At 41.0% G+C, this 18,913-nt stretch overlaps 2 protein-coding genes across 2 annotated transcripts; one reads left to right on the forward strand and one right to left on the reverse strand.

The window, feature by feature from the left end:
* Nucleotides 1-540: 540 nt before the first annotated feature.
* Nucleotides 541-5,988, reverse strand: ftcd (formimidoyltransferase cyclodeaminase). The gene is made up of 14 exons (XM_035677979.1): nucleotides 5,889-5,988; nucleotides 5,509-5,692; nucleotides 5,296-5,424; nucleotides 5,003-5,091; nucleotides 4,542-4,721; nucleotides 3,975-4,112; nucleotides 3,561-3,704; nucleotides 3,381-3,433; nucleotides 2,813-2,939; nucleotides 2,579-2,740; nucleotides 2,078-2,121; nucleotides 1,457-1,595; nucleotides 825-920; nucleotides 541-726 (listed from the first exon to the last, which is right to left on the reverse strand). Exons 1-14 carry the CDS (start codon nucleotides 5,940-5,942, stop codon nucleotides 643-645), a joined length of 1,623 nt encoding a protein of 540 aa, XP_035533872.1. The 5' UTR covers nucleotides 5,943-5,988; the 3' UTR covers nucleotides 541-642.
* A 1,352-nt stretch (nucleotides 5,989-7,340) lies between these two features.
* Nucleotides 7,341-18,778, forward strand: adgrg7.1 (adhesion G protein-coupled receptor G7, tandem duplicate 1). Its single transcript, XM_035677940.1, has 16 exons — nucleotides 7,341-7,490; nucleotides 9,208-10,089; nucleotides 10,749-10,853; nucleotides 10,972-11,084; nucleotides 11,185-11,325; nucleotides 11,465-11,553; nucleotides 12,212-12,360; nucleotides 13,470-13,583; nucleotides 13,875-14,062; nucleotides 15,265-15,417; nucleotides 16,008-16,120; nucleotides 16,239-16,591; nucleotides 16,733-16,814; nucleotides 16,969-17,127; nucleotides 17,675-17,831; nucleotides 18,163-18,778. The coding sequence occupies exons 1-16, from the start codon at nucleotides 7,466-7,468 to the stop codon at nucleotides 18,373-18,375; spliced, it is 3,036 nt and encodes a 1,011-aa protein (XP_035533833.1). The 5' UTR covers nucleotides 7,341-7,465; the 3' UTR covers nucleotides 18,376-18,778.
* Nucleotides 18,779-18,913: the final 135 nt, after the last annotated feature.

An 18,913-nucleotide genomic window follows, 5' to 3' on the forward strand; every position in this document is an offset into this window, starting at 1 on the left:
AGAACAAAGTTATAAAAGGGTATGCAGCAAATTTAGTTCCTTGATCTTCAAAATACCAGTACTTCGGAGGCAATGTTGTGGAACTTTACAGGGTGTACACTGATACAACCAGAATCAACAGTGCAAACAAGAAAAACTCCTTAATTCAACTGGAAATAGAGGAGTCCCATCAGGTGGATGTTTTGATATATTCGCGTACGATGAGAGAGTGGGAGATTGTGAGTCGCTGTTTTAATGGTGGGGACTGATCTGTCAGTCATGAGGATCTGGGAGGCGATAAAAGTCGGTGAATCAATAAGACAGTAAAATGATAAGTAAGAATTGTTTGTTAGTTCACAGTTTTCCTGTCTTTTATATCGTGTTATGTTATTTTGTGTATTTGAAGACAAATCGAGCGTTTATCTTAAATGGCCGCTTCAGTCCTCCGATTATTCAAAGAGATAATATATATATATAGAGTAAGAAGTAGGGTAATAGTATATATTGAAAAAAATAGAATGGTGGCATCATTATAATCTGGTTCTGCATCCAAGCAACAACTTTAAGAGAAGGCCACAACTACAAGTCCCAGAGTGCACTGCTGCGAGAATCATCCAATCACAAAGCGTCGGAGGTTAAACGCTGCACAACGAGCAGATAAATTCAGCTTCTGTCCTCGGCGGCCTGGAGGACGGCGGCGGCGCTCTCCTTCGCTTCTTGCAGCAACGCCGACGCTCTCGCCTGAGTCTGAAGCACAAAACGACATCATGCTAACAGACTGTAGAGTTTATACACAGCTTAATGATTATAGATTATTGATTTAAAGATCAATCAAGCACACTTACAGTCGTCTTGAAGGCGGCGTCTGCGATGTCTTTGAGGTTGATGGTGACATTGTAATACGCGCCGAAAACAGCAGCCTCCAACGCTTTAGCTGCCACCTGAAACCACACACGGTTTTAAAGGTTTTTTAAGTTTAAAGTGTTTCTGCTGATTGTTGGCAGTGAAGAGAAAATAATATTATTATTGTATCAATAAATGAATTAATGATGAATAAGTACATGAAATAATAAAGACATTGTTATATTCTGTCCTCTTCGACTCATATACGTGCGTAACATTAGCATTAACGTCCCATCAAATAAATACGTAAATAAGAAATAAAAGCCTCACTTATAAAATAATATGCAGGTTAATTTAAAGATATAAGAAAGTAATTTTTATTCATTTGTTTCCATATTTAATTATTTTCCTATTGATTATTTTTATTGTTTTAATCTGTTTCAGTTTTTCGTCATATGTCAACAGCGGTTGTGTTCTGTGGGTTTGATTGATAATGCCTGAAAAGTCGTGTAATATGTCCCCCATAGCAGCTTTAGTCCCCCATACAGGAAATGATGTGTCATTATTATTGTAATTAATGTTAATAAATAAATAATAATAATTAAATAAAAGCAGGATGTTGGATTTGCGTCACCTGAGCGTCGGACTTGCAGGCGATGTTTCCGTAGACCACCATTTCTTTGAGAGACGGCCAGAGGACGCTGATCCTCTCGGCCAGAGCCAGCGGAACGCCAACTGCCTGCTGCAGCCCCACCTGCATCGCCGCCTGACGCCTGGCAGACAGATAGCAACTGATCAACTAATCAATACATAAAATGATCACATATAAACCTCATACATTAATAACCTATTAACATTAGTCTTATCGATGCTAATCGTCCCTGTTAATGGACTGCATGAACTCTGAAGTGGACAACAGCGCCCTCTGGTGGTGAACTGACATAACTGCATTACTGAAAGCAGCCGTATACAAACAGTAGGCTCATATCTCAGCCTTTAATTTATTTAAGTGTCACTTTTAAAGTTTACATTACACTTTAAAACCACAGAAGTTGATTTAACTAAAAGAAGAACTGTTGAAACTGATTGTTGATCAAGTATCTTTGGTCATTTTAAGTGACCCTAACTTCATTCTGACATTTTTATTTGTATTGTGAATAAAAACACAGTTAAAATAACTCCAACATGGCGGACTCCGCCAGAGGAGGGCGGCTCATTCTAAAGCCTCCGTACATAAACTGATTATAAATATCACCTTTTTATTTCCTCCGTTGTGTTCTTTGGCATTTTCAGTGCCGCCTGCAACAAAAACAACAACAACAAACCTGAAATGATGAATGAAACTAGATAAATAAACAAAACAATAAATACAGAATATATATAAAAATAAAAGCCTCCATCATAAATAAATGTGCATGTTAATTAAAAGACAAATAAATACGCACAGATAACAGAAAATAAATACATTTCAGTTCATTATTTCCCAGTTTATTCTTTTTATTTATTTTCCAATTTAATTTAATATGAAAATAAAAGTTACTATATTTTCTTTAAATGAATCAGCATTTTAAAAGTTTTGGGATAATTAATAATTAATAATTAATTGTTTCTGTATTTCAGCGTTTCAGTTAACGAGGGTTTCTGTTCTGTGGTTTGATTGCTAACGCCTGAATAATCAGGACACGCCCCCTCATTAACACAAATAAATAAAAACAGAATCAATTGTGATAAATATATAAATGGATGAATATGTCACCATGTAGCCGTTGAAGGCAGCGGCGTCGGCATCCACCATGAGCAGCAGCTCATTCATGGCCTGATGAAATGGAGGAATCAGCCTCCTCATGACGCCGTCCAGGTTCTCGAACTGCCTCTTCCCGTACGTCATCTGACCCACCATGGCGCCCAACGCCGCCCCCTGCAGGACAGAGAGGTTGTCACTGAGCCGTCCACGTTCGCTGGCATTAAACACACAGGTGTTTACTCGTACCAGAGCGGCGACGGCAGCAGAAACCGATCCTCCACCAGGAGCCGCTGTCCGAGCACCGACGCTCCGAACAAACTGCTGCAGAGACAGAGAAACCAGCCGGCTGTCCTCCTGTGACCTCACCATGTACCTGCACAGGTACATCAATAACAACAACAACAACATACTTCTGTTTATCATAAACATACTGAAACTCTTAGTCAAAGTGTTGACTCAAAATATTACTTATAATGTCTATAAACTATATAAACTATATAAATATATTCTCTTTATATAAACTGTATATATGTATAAATATATAAATATATTCTCTTTATATAAACTTTATGTATGTATAAATATATAAATATATTCTCTGCCTATAAACTATATAAATATATAAATATATTCTCTGTATAAACTGTATAAATATATAAATATGTTCTGTGTATAAACTATATAAATATGTAAATATATTCTCTGTATAAACTGTATAAATATATAAATATGTTCTCTGTATATAAACTATATAAATATATTCTCTGTATAAACTATATAAATATATAAATATATTCTCTTGTGTATAAACCACTCTATGGAATTCTCTCTTTCGGTTTGAAACGGGCCGAGAGAGTCGAGGCCCAAGTTTGCTGATAACCTGAGGACAGACAGACAGACAGACAGACAGAGAGAGAGAGAGAGAGAGAGAGAGAGAGAGACAGTCTGCTGTCAGTTCAACCTGTCGCAGTGTTGTGGTCTCATGTGGTCTCATGTGGTCTCTGACCAGGCGGACTTTGTGCTCCTCTTCTAGGATGAAGAGTCGGTCTCTGTGGATGTAGAAGTCTGCCGAGTCCAGCAGAGCCTTCAGTGGGATCAGACCGACGATCTGAGAGCCGACCACCGGCAGCTTCAGGTCCTGAACACAAGCACAGGCTGCACTTATATACATAAACATACATCCATATATATCTATATACACATCAATATAAATAATAAAACCTTTCTTAGCTCATTGCTGTATGGAGGCATAAAGCTGCCATCATAATAAATAAGTTCATTTAAAGGTACAAATGCACCAAATCACCACCTTTTTCTGTTCGTATTAATTCATTTTTAAATTAACCTGCATTTTTATTTGATATATATATAGTCATATATTTGAAATGAACCTGTGGTGACCTCTGACCTCTGCGTCCCTGCGGATCTCCTCGTACACGGTGTGGAGGGGGGTCAGCTCGTAGTCCAGGATGTTGGTGGACACCTGAGCAACGTTGGCCTCGTCCAGGTACCAGCCCATCCCCTGCACCTTCTGCAGCCGCCCGGGCTTAAACATTAAAAAACGTTTTTTAATCACTGTATTTGTTGTTATTTCTGTTTTTTTACAGAAATTATTTCTCTCTCTCCAGCTGCGGGAATATTACTGAGAGTAACATTAAGAATAATAAGTATATATAGCAGTAAAAATAGTACATAAGTACTCACTGTAAAGTAAGTAATATATAAGCAGCCAACAGTATGTAAGAAAGGAGACAATACAATGAACTATTTCAGTAACTAAGTGGCAAATTAATACAAACAACAGTAATAAGTAAGAAAGAAAGTAAAGTAAAATTAGAAATAAGTTTAGAAATAATAAATAATTAACAATACGGCCTCTACTGCCGATCGTCATAGCAACACAGTCAGGAAACAACCAGGAAGTGAATCACTGCCGAATGTTCTTAATTAAATGTGATTGACTCCCAGCATGCACCTGGTCTTTCCCCCGGCCCTGCTCTCGGACGTCCAGAGCGATGCGATGAGCCTGCTCCTTGGTGCCGATCAGGTTCACGTTGTAGGCGATGAGGAACTTGCGAGCGCCGGTTACTGTGGCGCCCCATGACGGCACGAACTCGGCAGGGCCGAAGTCAGGGGCCCAACCATCCCGCTTCAACTGGAAGAGAGAAAGGAGCAAATAATCTCTGTTTTATCCTTCTAACCAACGGAGAAAATACAAGTTATAGTTCCTATTCCTAGTTGTTTTCTAGGACTTTTACTTTGAAAGTACAACACATGTCTTCACCTCCTGATGTTTAACTGATTTCCTTCCTACATTTCCCACAATGCACTGTGGCAACTCTCTTTATACAGTGTTTTTGGATGAATAAAGGATCTAAGCACGAGTTCAACCTGATGAAGAAGACGCTGGCAGCTGATTGGTTGTCGCTATCTCACCTTCTCAGGTAAAGCTTCGTACTCTCCGGCCCGGACAGACGGAAGACTTCTTCTTGTTTCTTTCCGTGCTGCTTCTCCGTAAAGATACACTGCGGATGAAATAAAACCCTGGTTATCATAAGCAGCTTCAGTAGCGTTTAAATGACTGATCCTGATCCATTACGACCAAATGCCAAAACGATCAGTCATTTAAACGCTAACTTTAAGATTAGTTTCATGCACAAAAAGCCAGGAACGAAGTTTTATTTCTAGCTCCAGAATCACTGAAGTGTGTGTGAATTAATGCGTCTCACCGGGGACGCTCAACATGTCTGCCAGTTTCTGTCCGAACACGTTGGCGCAGTTGACGCAGTCGTCCATGGAGATGTTCTGGACGGGGATGAAGGGGCAAACGTCCAGCGCTCCGGTCCGAGGATGCTCACCTTAAACAGGTAACACACACACACACACACCAGGTCAGGTCCTGTTTAACACTTCCTGGTGCGTTGCTGCAGGACGCCGCTGACCTGAGTGCTTGCTCATGTCGATGAGGCCGAAGGCCTGCCGGGCGGCGTTCAGCGCGCCCTCCACCACGGCGTCGGGGGAGCCTACGAAGGTGTAGACGGTTCGGTTGGTGGAGGCTCCGGGGTCCACGTCCAGCAGGCTGCAGCCGGAGGTGCCGGAGATGGCTGCTGAGATGGCATCGATCACCTGGAATGTAAGAAAAATGATCAATTGTTCGTCTTAAAGGAGACGTTTAGAACCACATTGTTTGTTCGAGCCACTGCAACAAGCAAACGCTGTCTGGAGGTAAACTTCAGCTAAAACCAACAACCATCAGCCAGAACACTTTCTGTTTGTAGAGAGTTCTCAGAAATGTCCAGACTGAGAATATCAAAGAACCGACCTCTTTGTTTCGACCCTCAGAGAAGTTGGGGACACACTCCACCAGCTGAGCCATGGTGTCTGCAAACTGAATAAAAAGCAGTCTGCAGGTCCAACTTCAACCCCCCCAAAAAACCCACAACCTCCCACATATGTGTTCAATGGGAGGCCAGCGGGTTGAATCATTAACAGCTCTGCAGCAGACCTGAATGTGGGTCAGCTGACAATGATTACCACACCGCCTCCTCTGCACAAACACTGTCGACTTATTCAAATGCTTCAGAAAGCAGCAGTGTAGAGAGCTGCTAGCAACAGGTTTCAGTCTGGTATCACTCACCTTCATCAACAGCCACCGTCATGAACCGACAAACAGGATGTTATTTTACACCACTGAGGTTGTCAAGTTTTCTTTAGTACTACCTTGCTTTAACTGTCAGGAGGTTTAGTTGTGATAATCTATTGATCCTCAGATAGTTAAAAGCATTTTCTTGGGAGGCCAGAGGTCAAAGTTCAGGGTCTGGCAGATAAACTCACTCACAGTTTAACCACAGTGAGTTAAGAAAGAGAAGGGCGTAAAAACATGATTTGATCATTTTTGATTCAAAAATGGGTTAGCGTGAGGAATAATAGTAAAATAATCCCTCTTAGTTATTACAACCAGATATATTACAGAACAATATAATAAAATGCAGCAGAAATGGACCAAATTACATAATACAGCTGTTTTACACTAAACCAGACAGCAGTGAAGCATCAGCTGCTTCCTGGTTGTTGTTGGTGTTACATATTTGAAAAAGTTGCATCACATGAAGCCAAACTCCAGCAGACAGTGAACGGTTAATGAATGATCAGCTGGATATCTGACAGGTGATTGGTCTACAGGAACAACAACCAGTCCGCCTCCTCAGTGTGGACTCAGGAGGGCCGAGACGTCATAATTTACAGCTGCTTTAGGTTAAAACTCTTGTTGCTCTGTATTATTGTTTATTGTTTATTGTGTGTTTGTATCTTCAGATATTGTTGCTCTACAGGAGCAATACGTTATATAATCAAAAATAAACCGAAAAGAGGAAACACTAAAGAAATAAATTACAGGTTGAACCACAACATGTACATCAAACCATAATAAAACCTACGGAAGATTTACAAATCAGAGGAATTTATCACTTCTTCATGTCCAGACTCACTGATTTGATTTGTGTTTTTGTTCATCAATCAACCAATCAATTTACTGATAGAGCACCTGGTGTACAGGTAGCCCAAAGGGATTCACAGCACAGACTAAAGCTCATAATCTAAACTTCTTAGCTCATAATTATGACTTTATAGAACATAGCTCTACTTAATACACAGTTTAATAAGGAAAAGCCACACATTTTAAATAATAAAGCCTGCAGTGTGGAGTCAGTTAATGAAGAACTTTGAGCTTTTGTGTTGAGCTTTATGATTTTATTGTGTGCTCTTTATTATGCTCAGTAGGCTTCTGGCACACTGACACTTTCCCCACTGCAGAACAACTCGAACATCGGACCACAACAACAACATGAGTAGATTTAATAAACCGGACTGTAAACTCGCGATCTGGAGCCGTTAATCAAGATGGACTTTTGGTTTTTCACTTTGGGTAAGAAACCTTCTGTTTGTGGTTTTATTTTGGATGTTTCAACACTTTGCAGGTGTTTGTGAGTTACAGCATTAGGTTGTTTAGTGGTAAAATGTAAGACAATTTGACTCAAACTACTTCTTAGGACATAGGTCGTAAGTTTAGCTTGTCATCCAGGCCTGTAAAATGATGAAAACAATTATGTGCGTCACCGTCAGAGGTGGAAAAAGTCCACACATTCTTATTTAAAGTAAAAAGTATGTTTCCCTGAAGGACATCTGACCTTCAACTTCAAGTCTTTTACGGTGTGTTGGTCATGTTCCGTCTGTTGATTTTAGAAAGGTGTTCAATGGTGCAAAATAATAATCAATAATTCAAACGCATTCAAACTAAAGCAGGGGTTTTCAAAGTGTGGGATAGTGGGCCTCCCTAAGAAAGGATCCCCCCCCCCCCCCCATTATTCATTACTTTTATTAGTGTTATTGATGTTGCTATGTATGTTCCACACAGGCTTAAAAAAAGGTTTCAACAATAAATGTCATACACATCTTTATTTTTTTAAACATCTTAAACATCAAAAATGTTTGTATGTTTTTAACATGTTTTTAAAACACATTTTAAAACTTTTCTGTGTTTTTAAACATATTTTTGTTAAAAAACATCTTCACTTAAAAAAAAACACAATTTAACTTTTCAACTGATTTTTTAAACACGTTCACTCATCCGACGTTATCCCACATTAACACTTACATAGTGGGCTGAAACACTGAAAATGATCTCCCCTCGTGCGTAAATCCTTAATATAATAATAAACCGATTGCAAATCTTGCCACCTTATTTTGCTCACCTCTATTTTAGTGGGAACAATGAGTCTGTGCCTTTGATGCGCACAGGCGGTTGATGCGGGGATGCGCTGTAGAAAGGAATAAACGCAGATCATCCTCTACCCGCAGCCGTGACCGGTACTTACTTTTAACCATTGTCAATGCGGAAAATTCACACTCACACAGGTAAGTGGAGGTAAAGGGGATGAACACTTTTACAGCCTTTTTGGTGAGGTGGGGAACTCCACAGACACCTGAGGTACTAAAAATCAATCTATTGTGATACACTTTTTTTCCTTTTTTTTCCCCGGTGTATTTTTTCTCACGCCGCGCCTCCCCTGAAGTCCTCTGGCGCCCCCCTGGGGAGGCATGCCTCACACTTTGAAGACCGCTGAACTAAAGTAACGAGATAGTAAAATGTAAAGATAGTACAGTGATCTCTGAAAAGATGACTTAAGTACAATAACACAGTATTGTAAAGGATACTTCCTACTTGTGGTCACCTTGTTTCTACAAATAAAGCAGCCTGGGAACCAGACAATCTGCGAGCTCATGTTTTATTGCTGCCCCCTCCTCAAGTCCTGGATCCAACCGGGCCGATCACAACCATGAATACGGAATGGGTTTTATATAACAACTGTTGAATCATGTCAGTTTTAAACAAACAGGCGGTATATTTTCTCTAAAAAGATCAAGAAAGAACTGCAGTCAAAGCTTTCGATAAGAAGGATGTGTTTGTCATACTTTGGACAGGATTTCGGAAGTTCAGTTGATTGATTGGTCGGTCGAGTGAGCTACAGAGTGAATGAAGAGAGGAAGCGGCGTTAGTGAGATCAAACTGTGAATCAGAGAAATAAAACCTTATTAATGGCTTCTTCCTACTAACTAATTATTACGTGTCGGTCTCCTCACAGCTATTTGTTTGGCCACCTCTAGAACTGGAGCACAGTCAACCACAACAACACCATCAGCGTCAAATGTCACTAACGTAACCAGCACCACTGTGTTCCCTGTTTCTGCCCTTACCACTACTGCTGCTCCTCCTACTGCTCCCCCTACCAACACTACCACTACTGCTACTCCTCCTACTGCTCCCCCAACCAACACTACCACTACTGCTACTCCTCCTACTGCTCCCCCTACCAACACTACCACTACTGCTGCTCCTCCTACTGCTCCTCCTTCTACCAACCCTACCACTACTGCCATCCCTAATCCTACTGCTCCTCCTACTGCTCCTCCTCCTACTACTGGTGCTCCTCCTACGACTCCTCGTCCTACTAACACTACTACCCCTGCTCCTCCTACGACTCCTCTTCCTACCAACACTACTACCCCTGCTCCTCCTACGACTCCTTCTCCTACTAACACTACTACTGCTGCTCCTCTTCCGACTCCTCCTCCTACTAACACTTCTACCCCTGCTCCTCCTACTAACACTACTACTGCTGCTCCTCCTACAACTCCTCCTCCTACTAACACTACTACCCCTGCTCCTCCTACGACTCCTACTATGACTCCTCCTCCTACTAACACTACTACCCCTGCTCCTGCTACGACTCTTCCTCCTACCAACACTACTACTCCTGCTCCTCCTACTAACACTACTACCCCTGTTTCTCCTACGACTCCTCCTCCTACCAACACTACTACCCCTGCTCCTCCTACTACAACTACTATTCCACCTCCTACTACTTCCTCTACTCCTCCTCCTCTGGTTTGTGACAATGGTGGGATATCACTGAATGGTGTCTGTATCTGTCCTGATGAGTGGACCGGAGAGACATGCTCACAAAGTAAGTTGTGTTTAGCAACAGCAGCAAACTTGATTTTCTAATCATCTAAATTACTGAAAGTTGTTTATGATTTGTTCCTGAGTCAGTGTAAAACATCCACTCACAAAGTCCAATTAGTATTAAAAAAATATTATTCATTGAATACTAAAATTTCTCCATTTTGTAGGCACTGGCGGATATAGTTATCAATACAACCTCAAGGGGCTCCTAGCATGGCTTTAGGATTCTAGTCTTGTTTTCTATTTCTGCCAATAGATCCTCACCAATGTTACACACTGGACCCTAAAAAAGGTGAAACCTTGTGAGGAAATCCCAATCATATCACCACAATAATTGGATCAATTACAACCTGCTATAAGTTTATTGCTTAGCTTACGATAATCTTTATTTAACGGCTTCATAACAGAGACATGGTCCACATTTAGTCAGGAGACAGTCAGGGATATATTGTGACTGACTACCATTAGCCCAGCTGGCTAGTGGGTTAGCATTACATCACCTATCTAATAGAACCAAATTATTTGAATACAGGTTGATTTTTAATTAATTTCCTCTCTGTACGTCTATGAAGTGACACTATATTCCCCCAAACCCATCACCCATACATCACTAAATCTAACATCAAGACAGCTTATATTTTATTAAACTTGTCCTCTCAGAGAATTTCTGTCGAGAACGAGAGTTGAATGGATTCAAATTCTCAAGCACACCCATCGGCTGGTTCGCATATTCTCAGCAAATCTGTGATCCAGGAACGAGTGCTGGTGAGTTGCTTCTAACCATCATGATATCAGTCCAGTTACTGCCATCTCCATCCATCTGTCGGTCTAACATCCATAAGTCAGGTGTACCGTACCTGTAACTCCCACCATCTCCATACAGCTGGGAAGCCACAGGCTTCGACCAGATGTTCCACCAAGAACAGACTGCCGAGTTTCGAGGATCCACCAAAGATCCTTCAGTGTGACCAGTCGCTCAGCGACATACAACAAAATGTAAGAAAACTTCCAAAGCAGTTCAAGTTTGTACCAAGCACTTTGGTAATGAAGTAGAAAGGCGACCTGTGCACAACCCATCCTGTGTTTCCCCTCTCAGCTTACCAGCCCAGCTGATTTAGAGTCGCTGGCAACCAGCACTCAAATTCTGACCTCCAAACCCGAAGAGCTGACGGCCGAAAACATCACAGCAGCAGCTCAGATCGCCAACACACTGCTGCTGTCTCCGAACGCCACAGAGGTACGAAGTGTCGCAACAAAAGTCTCAGGGAGGTTTTTGGTCGACTAGACGGCAAACGCCGAGTTATTGGACGCAAATTCTGTTGTATCAGTCTTGGAGAGCGATCCTCACTGTGTGGGTGTTAATGGTTGTACTGCAGAGCGTCAGGGTGGCAGCGGTAGCTACAGTCAGCCAGCTGCTGAACGCCAGCACTCCAGACGACAGCAAGGAAAACAACGCTACTCTGGGGTAAACCAAATCTTTTTTAAATCACTGCCAAGTTTGTCTATGTCTCATGTTTAACTGTCCATGTGTTCACAGTTCTGTCCCCCTGACATATTTCATTCAAAAGTTGTTTGATTTAAGGATTAAATCTGGGTTTTAGTACTCTGAACAGACTTTAGTGGATGTGAGGTTTCCATATTTCTTTGGTTTTCAGGAATTTCTGTATGATCAAACCATTCACACATATAAAGATGAAGCCTGCTGCCTCCATGTTAGTAGAGGACTAAGTCGTTCTTATCACACAGATGTTTGTCCAAGTGTTCATTTTTAATCATCAGGTTGGTTTTAATTAGTTATTTGAAGATATAAAAACGGGTTTCACGTCATGAAAAAATAAAGAATAAATCTAAATTATGAGTTAGCATAATTATGACTTTAGGTTAGTTTATAACATCTTGTTTTTTATTTTGCTTCCATATTAAACACAATCACAGATACTGGATACTCACAGAAAGCAGGTTTGGCTTCAGGTCAAAGGTCTACAGCAGCCTGAAAGAGAAAATTCTTTTAGAAAATATAACAAATTTCTGGGCACAAAAAAATTTAAAACGTATTTTCTCCTGAACATGATTCTGATGATTTGATATTAGTATTTGCATTTATTTCTGTATTTTGTGTCCAGCCTCACGATGACCCTGGACCAGCTCGCTGTGAACCTGAGCCTCAGTCTCAACACATCTCAGTCTCAAGTGGTCCAACCAAACCTGGTGGTGCAGTCGACACAAATCCCTGCTGCAGGCACTCAGGGAGTCCAGTTCACGTCTCTGACAGGTCAGCGTAATGAAATACTGACCCTGTTTAAAGCCTCACATGATCAGTTCAACCTCTTGGCTGTTAAAAACTGCATTTCTAAGCTTTTATTAACTGAGGGTCAGTGGTTCTGAGGTGGTTTTATGTGTCTAGAACCGTGAAGATTTTAGATCTACTATTTTGACTAGAATATCTGTCTCAGGACTCACTATTTCCTCTTCCTCTAAATCTTGTGGTCGACGTGATGTCCGGGTTTTTCAAGACGATGCAGCTAAGGTGTTTTATTGTTTTATGATTTTAATAGTCTGTCATAATTCTGCTTTGTGTCCTGCCTTTGTGTCATTTTATTCCTCTCTGACAAGAGTGCTTCAGTCTAATAGTATCTCTGCTTCGATGGTAACAATTTACTGCTCATAAATCAGAAGCAGTTTTTACAATCGTCACAAAACTCACAGGAAAAGTTTCGTAACAATGTTGAACTGCGTGTGTAAAACTATTTAAATATCTAATCATCACAGCTGCAGAACGTTTCTTCAGTATCACAGTAATCCAGAGATAGTTGTTTGTACATCCATGGTAAACTGCTAACAGGAGCTGCTAACAGCTAATCATTAATTAACCAATTTCTTATCTAAGCTTTTTAAGTGTCTCTGCATACAATTTCTGCCAAATGCTTTGTCGTTTTTTTATCAAGTATTCACTTTATATATAAAGATTTTTTCTGTCTAATAGCCAGATGAGCCCTGGGAGTCTGGATGAAGCTAACTCACAGTATTTTGCTAGCTAGCAAGTAAGCTAACATTATCCAGATAAAAGCACAATCAGACAATATTTTCCACAAGCTTTGCTGTAATGTTAGGTTTGACGTTGGACTCTGTGTTGTTACATAACTAAAAGTTCAATTTCATTTTCATGTAAGTCATTTATTTGTCCACAGTGATTAATAAAAGCCTCAGTACTCACAAGATGCAGGAATAGCTTGGTGTTGGGGGCCTACAGAAGCCTGAAAGAGACAATATTAACAGTATTATTACATTAAACATTTAAACCAAAGTACACTAACAACAGAACATTACCAGAACTTTTAATGAGAATTTCGTCAATAAAAATGGGTTTCTCTGTTTGTTTAGGGGTGTCTGGGAGTTTCGTTGCTGACCGAATTCAGCTGAACACCAACACGTCAACAGTTGTGGTGGAAAACGGGTTTATAGCCGACGCCCTGATATACGTTCAATTCCCACCAGGTGAGTTTTCTTTAACAAATGGTATTACTCAAATAAAATACTGCTACTGTCAGCCTCAAGTTACTCAAAACTACACAGCAGGACTTTATACGTAAAGATGGTTGATTGTAAAAGGTTATTTTAGGGAGCTGTGTGTTTATTTTTTAGCAAATGACGACCTCTAGTTTCATCTGAGTCAAGTTTAGACACTCCTTGAAACTTGCTAAAACACACCCAAATCTGCAAATTTCCTGAGTTTTAAACCAATTTTCTACTAATAACAATGTAAATGTATTTATCTCGTGTCTTTAGAAGCTGTCAGTGGTCGTCAGAAGCCATCAAACGTCTTGCTGGGTTTCGTCCTCTACCAGAATGACCGTTTCTTCAGGTCGAGACGCTACAAACGGCAACGGGCCGCCATCAGGGTCTTGTCAGCCAGCGTCAAAGGTCAGGAGCGCAGCGTGGTGCCGCAACACGTGGAGATGCTGTTCAGACCAACTGTAAGACAACCAGCTTCCATTAACTTTTAAATAGTTCTGTATTAATCATTTAATGGTCTTTTTACTGGCCACACAAGATCTGGTGCAGCTAATTATTTAATGACTGATTTTTTTTACTTGCAGGGTCACTAAAGATTTATCGGTGCCATAAAAACTGTTGTTGTGAAAAAAGAATCAGTGTAGAAACACGGTGACATCACAAGGCCATAAAACTAAAACAAGACTGTCCATCGTGACTGTCTCGGTACTTGTACTGTCCTTCAGGTTTACTCTGCAGTCTTCTGACTGAATCAGTACATACAGATTCTATAAGTTTCTATGGTAAATTATCATAGAAGGTCACAGTTCTCACATTTAAGAAGCTGGAACATGAGAATTTGGGGAATTTTTGCTTAAAATATTAACTAAACCAATGGACCCTCAGATATAGATATCCATGAGTGTTGGGCAGTGACCAAAAAATGAAATCGCGGATACAGGTGGCCCAAAACAAGTTTGCTTCATAGGGTATCCGGGCTCAGCCGTAGGGTGAGAAGTTTGTAGAGTCGCTGCTTCTTCATGTTGAAAGGAGCCAGCTAGACGAGTGATTAGGATCCTCCTGGGCACCTCACTTTGGAGGTTTTCCAGGCATGACCAAAGGGGAGGAGACACCGAGGTAGACCCCGTTGAATGGGCTATATAGCTCATCTGGCCGGGCAATGCCTCAGGTTCCCGCAGGAGAAGCTGGAAGGCATTGCTAGGGGGGCGAGAGGTATCTGGAGTACCCTGCTTGACCTGATGCCACCGCGACCCGAACCCACATAAGTGGGGCAATAATGGATAGATGGATTGTCAACAGTTGACGACTAGCAAATATCAGCAAAGCTAATGCGCAGAACTACGGTGGTGAACAGGATAAACACTGTGTGCTTTGGCTGAACAGAGGGACAAGGACAGAGACAGATCTCTTCAAACAGTCTCTCTGCCAAACAAGCATCCATTTTGTTTTCTAGCACATGAACGGACAGTGCTTCTTGTGCGTTTAGACCGAGTGGTCTCAAACTTTACATGGTCCTTCGCATATGTGATGAAAATTATGACTGGGCTTTAGTGTAATTTTACTAACGAGATCTGATGTTTAATTTTAGTGTTGTCTTCTTTCACAAGGTACATTTATCAGTAAAGTCAGAGGTTAAGAGCTGATCTATGTGCTGCGGTTACAGATTGGCAATGGTACGTCTCTGTACGATTTTGCCTGTGTTTTCTGGGACTACAGTCTGGAGGACTGGAGCACTGACGGCTGCTCTAAAGGAAACGCTTCAGACGGACTCCTGAGATGTTTCTGCAACCACACCACCAACTTCGCTGCTCTCTGGGTGAATTTCACAACTCCACACTGACATGATCACAACTTTCAAATAGGAGTAAAGCTGAAACTAAAATGGAGGGAGTCTCTGTCGGTCTGTCCTTCGATTTTCTTCACACCCTTTCATCTGATTGGTTTCTGGTGTTTCTGATGACCTGAGGGAGAGTGCTGTCGAGTGCGAGCTCTTGAGATTTACAGAGCATAGTTATTAGTAGTGCCTTACTCCCGCCAGAAGTACACACTGTGTAGTATATTGAAAGGAGTCCCCTATTCACTGTTAGACAGCCAAACGACGGTGTAACAGTTATACAATCAATGTTTTCTTTAAGCTCTAGAAAAACTACCAACCACACCCCCTCTATCCTAAAAGCTTTTGACATTTTCAAGCCATGAATGTATTATTTAGAACCTGAATACAGCTTTGTGGTTTGGACTGAATGGACTGACATACATCCATGTTTCAAGCAGATAGCAATTAGCTACGTGAATGCGTTGGTCTGAAACCAATTGATTTGGGTACAAGAGATTATTATCCTCCAAATATGTCACTGATTGATTGCTGTTGTGCTACCACCTTGTGAAAACTTGTTTATGTTTTAGTCATTCAGAGAGAATTATGAGTATGCAGAGGCCCTGGACGCCATTTCCATTGTGGGACTTTCGTTCTCTATCCTAGGTTTGGTTGTAACGATCATTCACCACGTTAAAGAGAAGTAAGAATATATTATATAAATACACAAGCTGTAAACTTCCCACCTACGTACCCTTTAAGATAACTCGCTTATCCCAGTTATGACTTCTTCTTTAAACCGTAACATCTCCTCTCTTCAGCTTTCACAGAAACTCTCGCGAGCGACAGAACAACAAGAACTCAAAGACAGCTCTGCTGTGTATCTACGTCAGCCTGCTGGCCTTCATCATCACCTTCCTCTCCGGGGTCGGAAACTCAAGCAGACAGAATGACGCTCAGACCAACAACAAAAACAACACCATTCCGGAGTCTGACGAGCACGTGGAGACAGATGCAGGCTCGTGCACGGTGGTGGCGGCTCTGCTGCACTTCTTCCTGTTAGCTACCTTCACGTGGAACGCCGTATATGGCACTCAGCTGGTGCTGCTGGTCCGGACCGTGCGTCGTGGTCTTCCTCCATACTGGAGTAAACTCAGCCTCGCTGTGGGATGGGGTACGAGGTTTAAAGTTAAAAAGTTTTCTTTGAAAGTCTTTATGCTATGCTAAGCTAAGCTAACCTAAAATCTATATGATATGATTTTTTTTTTGCTCACATGTAGAAATAAAGCCATTTTAACTTCCTGTGTCCACTCAGGAGTCCCGGCCATTGTTGTGGCGATCACACTGGGAGCCACTTACCGGGTGGACAACCCTCTGGGATACAGACAGGAGGAATTGTGGGTCCATTACTGTTTTTACTAATTTATTAAAATGGAAAGTGTCTTTAAATGAACAAAAATTTGGTCTCCTTGGATGGAAATGAGAATTGGAAATTAATTCTCTGTATTTGATCAATTATGAATTTTTTATTTATCATGTTTGATCTTCTAGTTGCTGGCTTGCAGCTCTGGATAAGGACAAACAGTTTCACTTTGGGAAACCGATGTTTGGGGGTTTCCTCCTTCCGGTCGGTCTGATCCTGATGTACAACATTGTTCTGTTGGTTCTGGCCTCTCTGACGACATGCAGGACTGACCCAACCCTAAGGAGGTAACGGCTGTTAAAAGATGAGTCATCAACCGTCTTTTCTCTCGTCATCTTTTCAAACTGTCGTCTCCTCAATCAAACTTCAACAAGCTTAAATTTGAACACCAGAAACATCAGTTTCAAGACACAACAGAAACAACAAGACAGAATGAGGCAGATCGCAGCGCTCTCAAACTGCGTGGTGTCGTCTATGAATTATGACACTTAGAAGACATTATTTGAGATTTTGAGACTTCATAATTTAAGAAGAAAGTTGCAATATTTCAAGAACTATTAGTCATATTTCAGGGAAATAGTCAACAGTAGCAAAAAAAGTAGTAAAATGATATCAAGTAGGTTTGAGAGCAAAAACAAACTTTATAATATTCCGACTAATATTTTACTTTATAAACCTTTTTCTCGTACATTAGTTGCTTTGAGTGTATGAATTGATTGATGGAATACGGACTTTGTTCTTGGAGTATCAGTACTATCCCGACCAACCAGCGTTCATTCTGTTCAGCTTTAGAAGAACTTTAATTCACCAACCTGTGTTTGTTCTGTTGAGCAGCACCCGTCAGTCGTCTTTGACCAGGAAGTTCCTCGTCAGTTTTTCTCTGGCGGTGTTACTGGGTCTGTCATGGACTCTGGGATACCTGGTGCTCGTCACAAGAGGACATGCCCACCTGGTCTTCAGCATTGTCTTCTGCCTCTGTACAACCACACAGGTATGTTATCCACCATCCAGTTATTTTACATTTATATTAAGGAGTGAATCTCTCCAGATACATGGGCCGCGATACGATTCCGGGACGATGCATTTTAATACGAAACAATTTGGTGCAATACAGCAGGATACGATTTAATGCAATATGATTCTAGATGATTCGATACAATATGATACAATACTAAAATCTATAACGACAAAACCGATTTCAAACTCAGTGAATCTTTACACAGCTAGCCTGTCTCTGTCCAACGGGAGCCAAATCAGCACTATCAGAACCCAGAATAAATAAATAATAAGTCACCTTTGTCTTCCTGCTCGTGTGTTTTCAGGGGTTTCAGATATTCATCCTCTTTACGGCCAGAACGCCGACCTTCAGGGCCGCTGTGTCACGGTCTGTCCGGTACATCTCGTCCATCTCTATTAATATCAGCAGCAGAACGTACAGTCTGACGAAGAACTCGGGGAGGACAGACAGCTCCGAGTCCTACAGAGCTTGGAACGACCCTGCAGATACTCAAACCTTTGAAATGAAAAGACAATGAGGGTGGACTTTGGTGGAAATTAGAAAATGGTTTATTTTAGAAATGTAAGAAATCTTTTATGTTAAAATGGACCGTGGAGGATGAGCCCATTCTCTGGAAAACAACTCACCCAAAATAGATCCTAGGATCAGATAAGATAAAAGCTGATGTTTTAACAGTCAGGGATCAAATCTATTCTTTTAACCATAAACTGGCCATAAACTGGCACCAGCTTGGCCAGTTTATGCTGTTGTTTCATCAGTAGGGGCGGATTATTCTGCACATACTCAGTGTGCTCTTTTAGAAAACTCACTGGAGACAATGAGCCACTGGAGGGCGCCAAACTCCAGACAAAGAACTGCATGCAGCAGTTTACAGACACACAGAGCTGGTGCAAAGAAATTAAGTACATTTATTCTCTCATTTAAAGGAGTATATTTTTTATTTATTTTGCTACCTTTACTTAAATGTATAATGTGTAACATCTGCTCATTAAACAGTGTATAAACTCTAGAGCTATGTTCTATATGGAGTTGATTCAATCAATAATCAATAATCA

The sequence above is a fragment of the Morone saxatilis genome, unplaced genomic scaffold (assembly GCF_004916995.1).
Source record: "Morone saxatilis isolate NCDOM2014 unplaced genomic scaffold, NCSU_SB_2.0 Contig6, whole genome shotgun sequence".
NCBI lineage: Eukaryota > Metazoa > Chordata > Actinopteri > Moronidae > Morone > Morone saxatilis.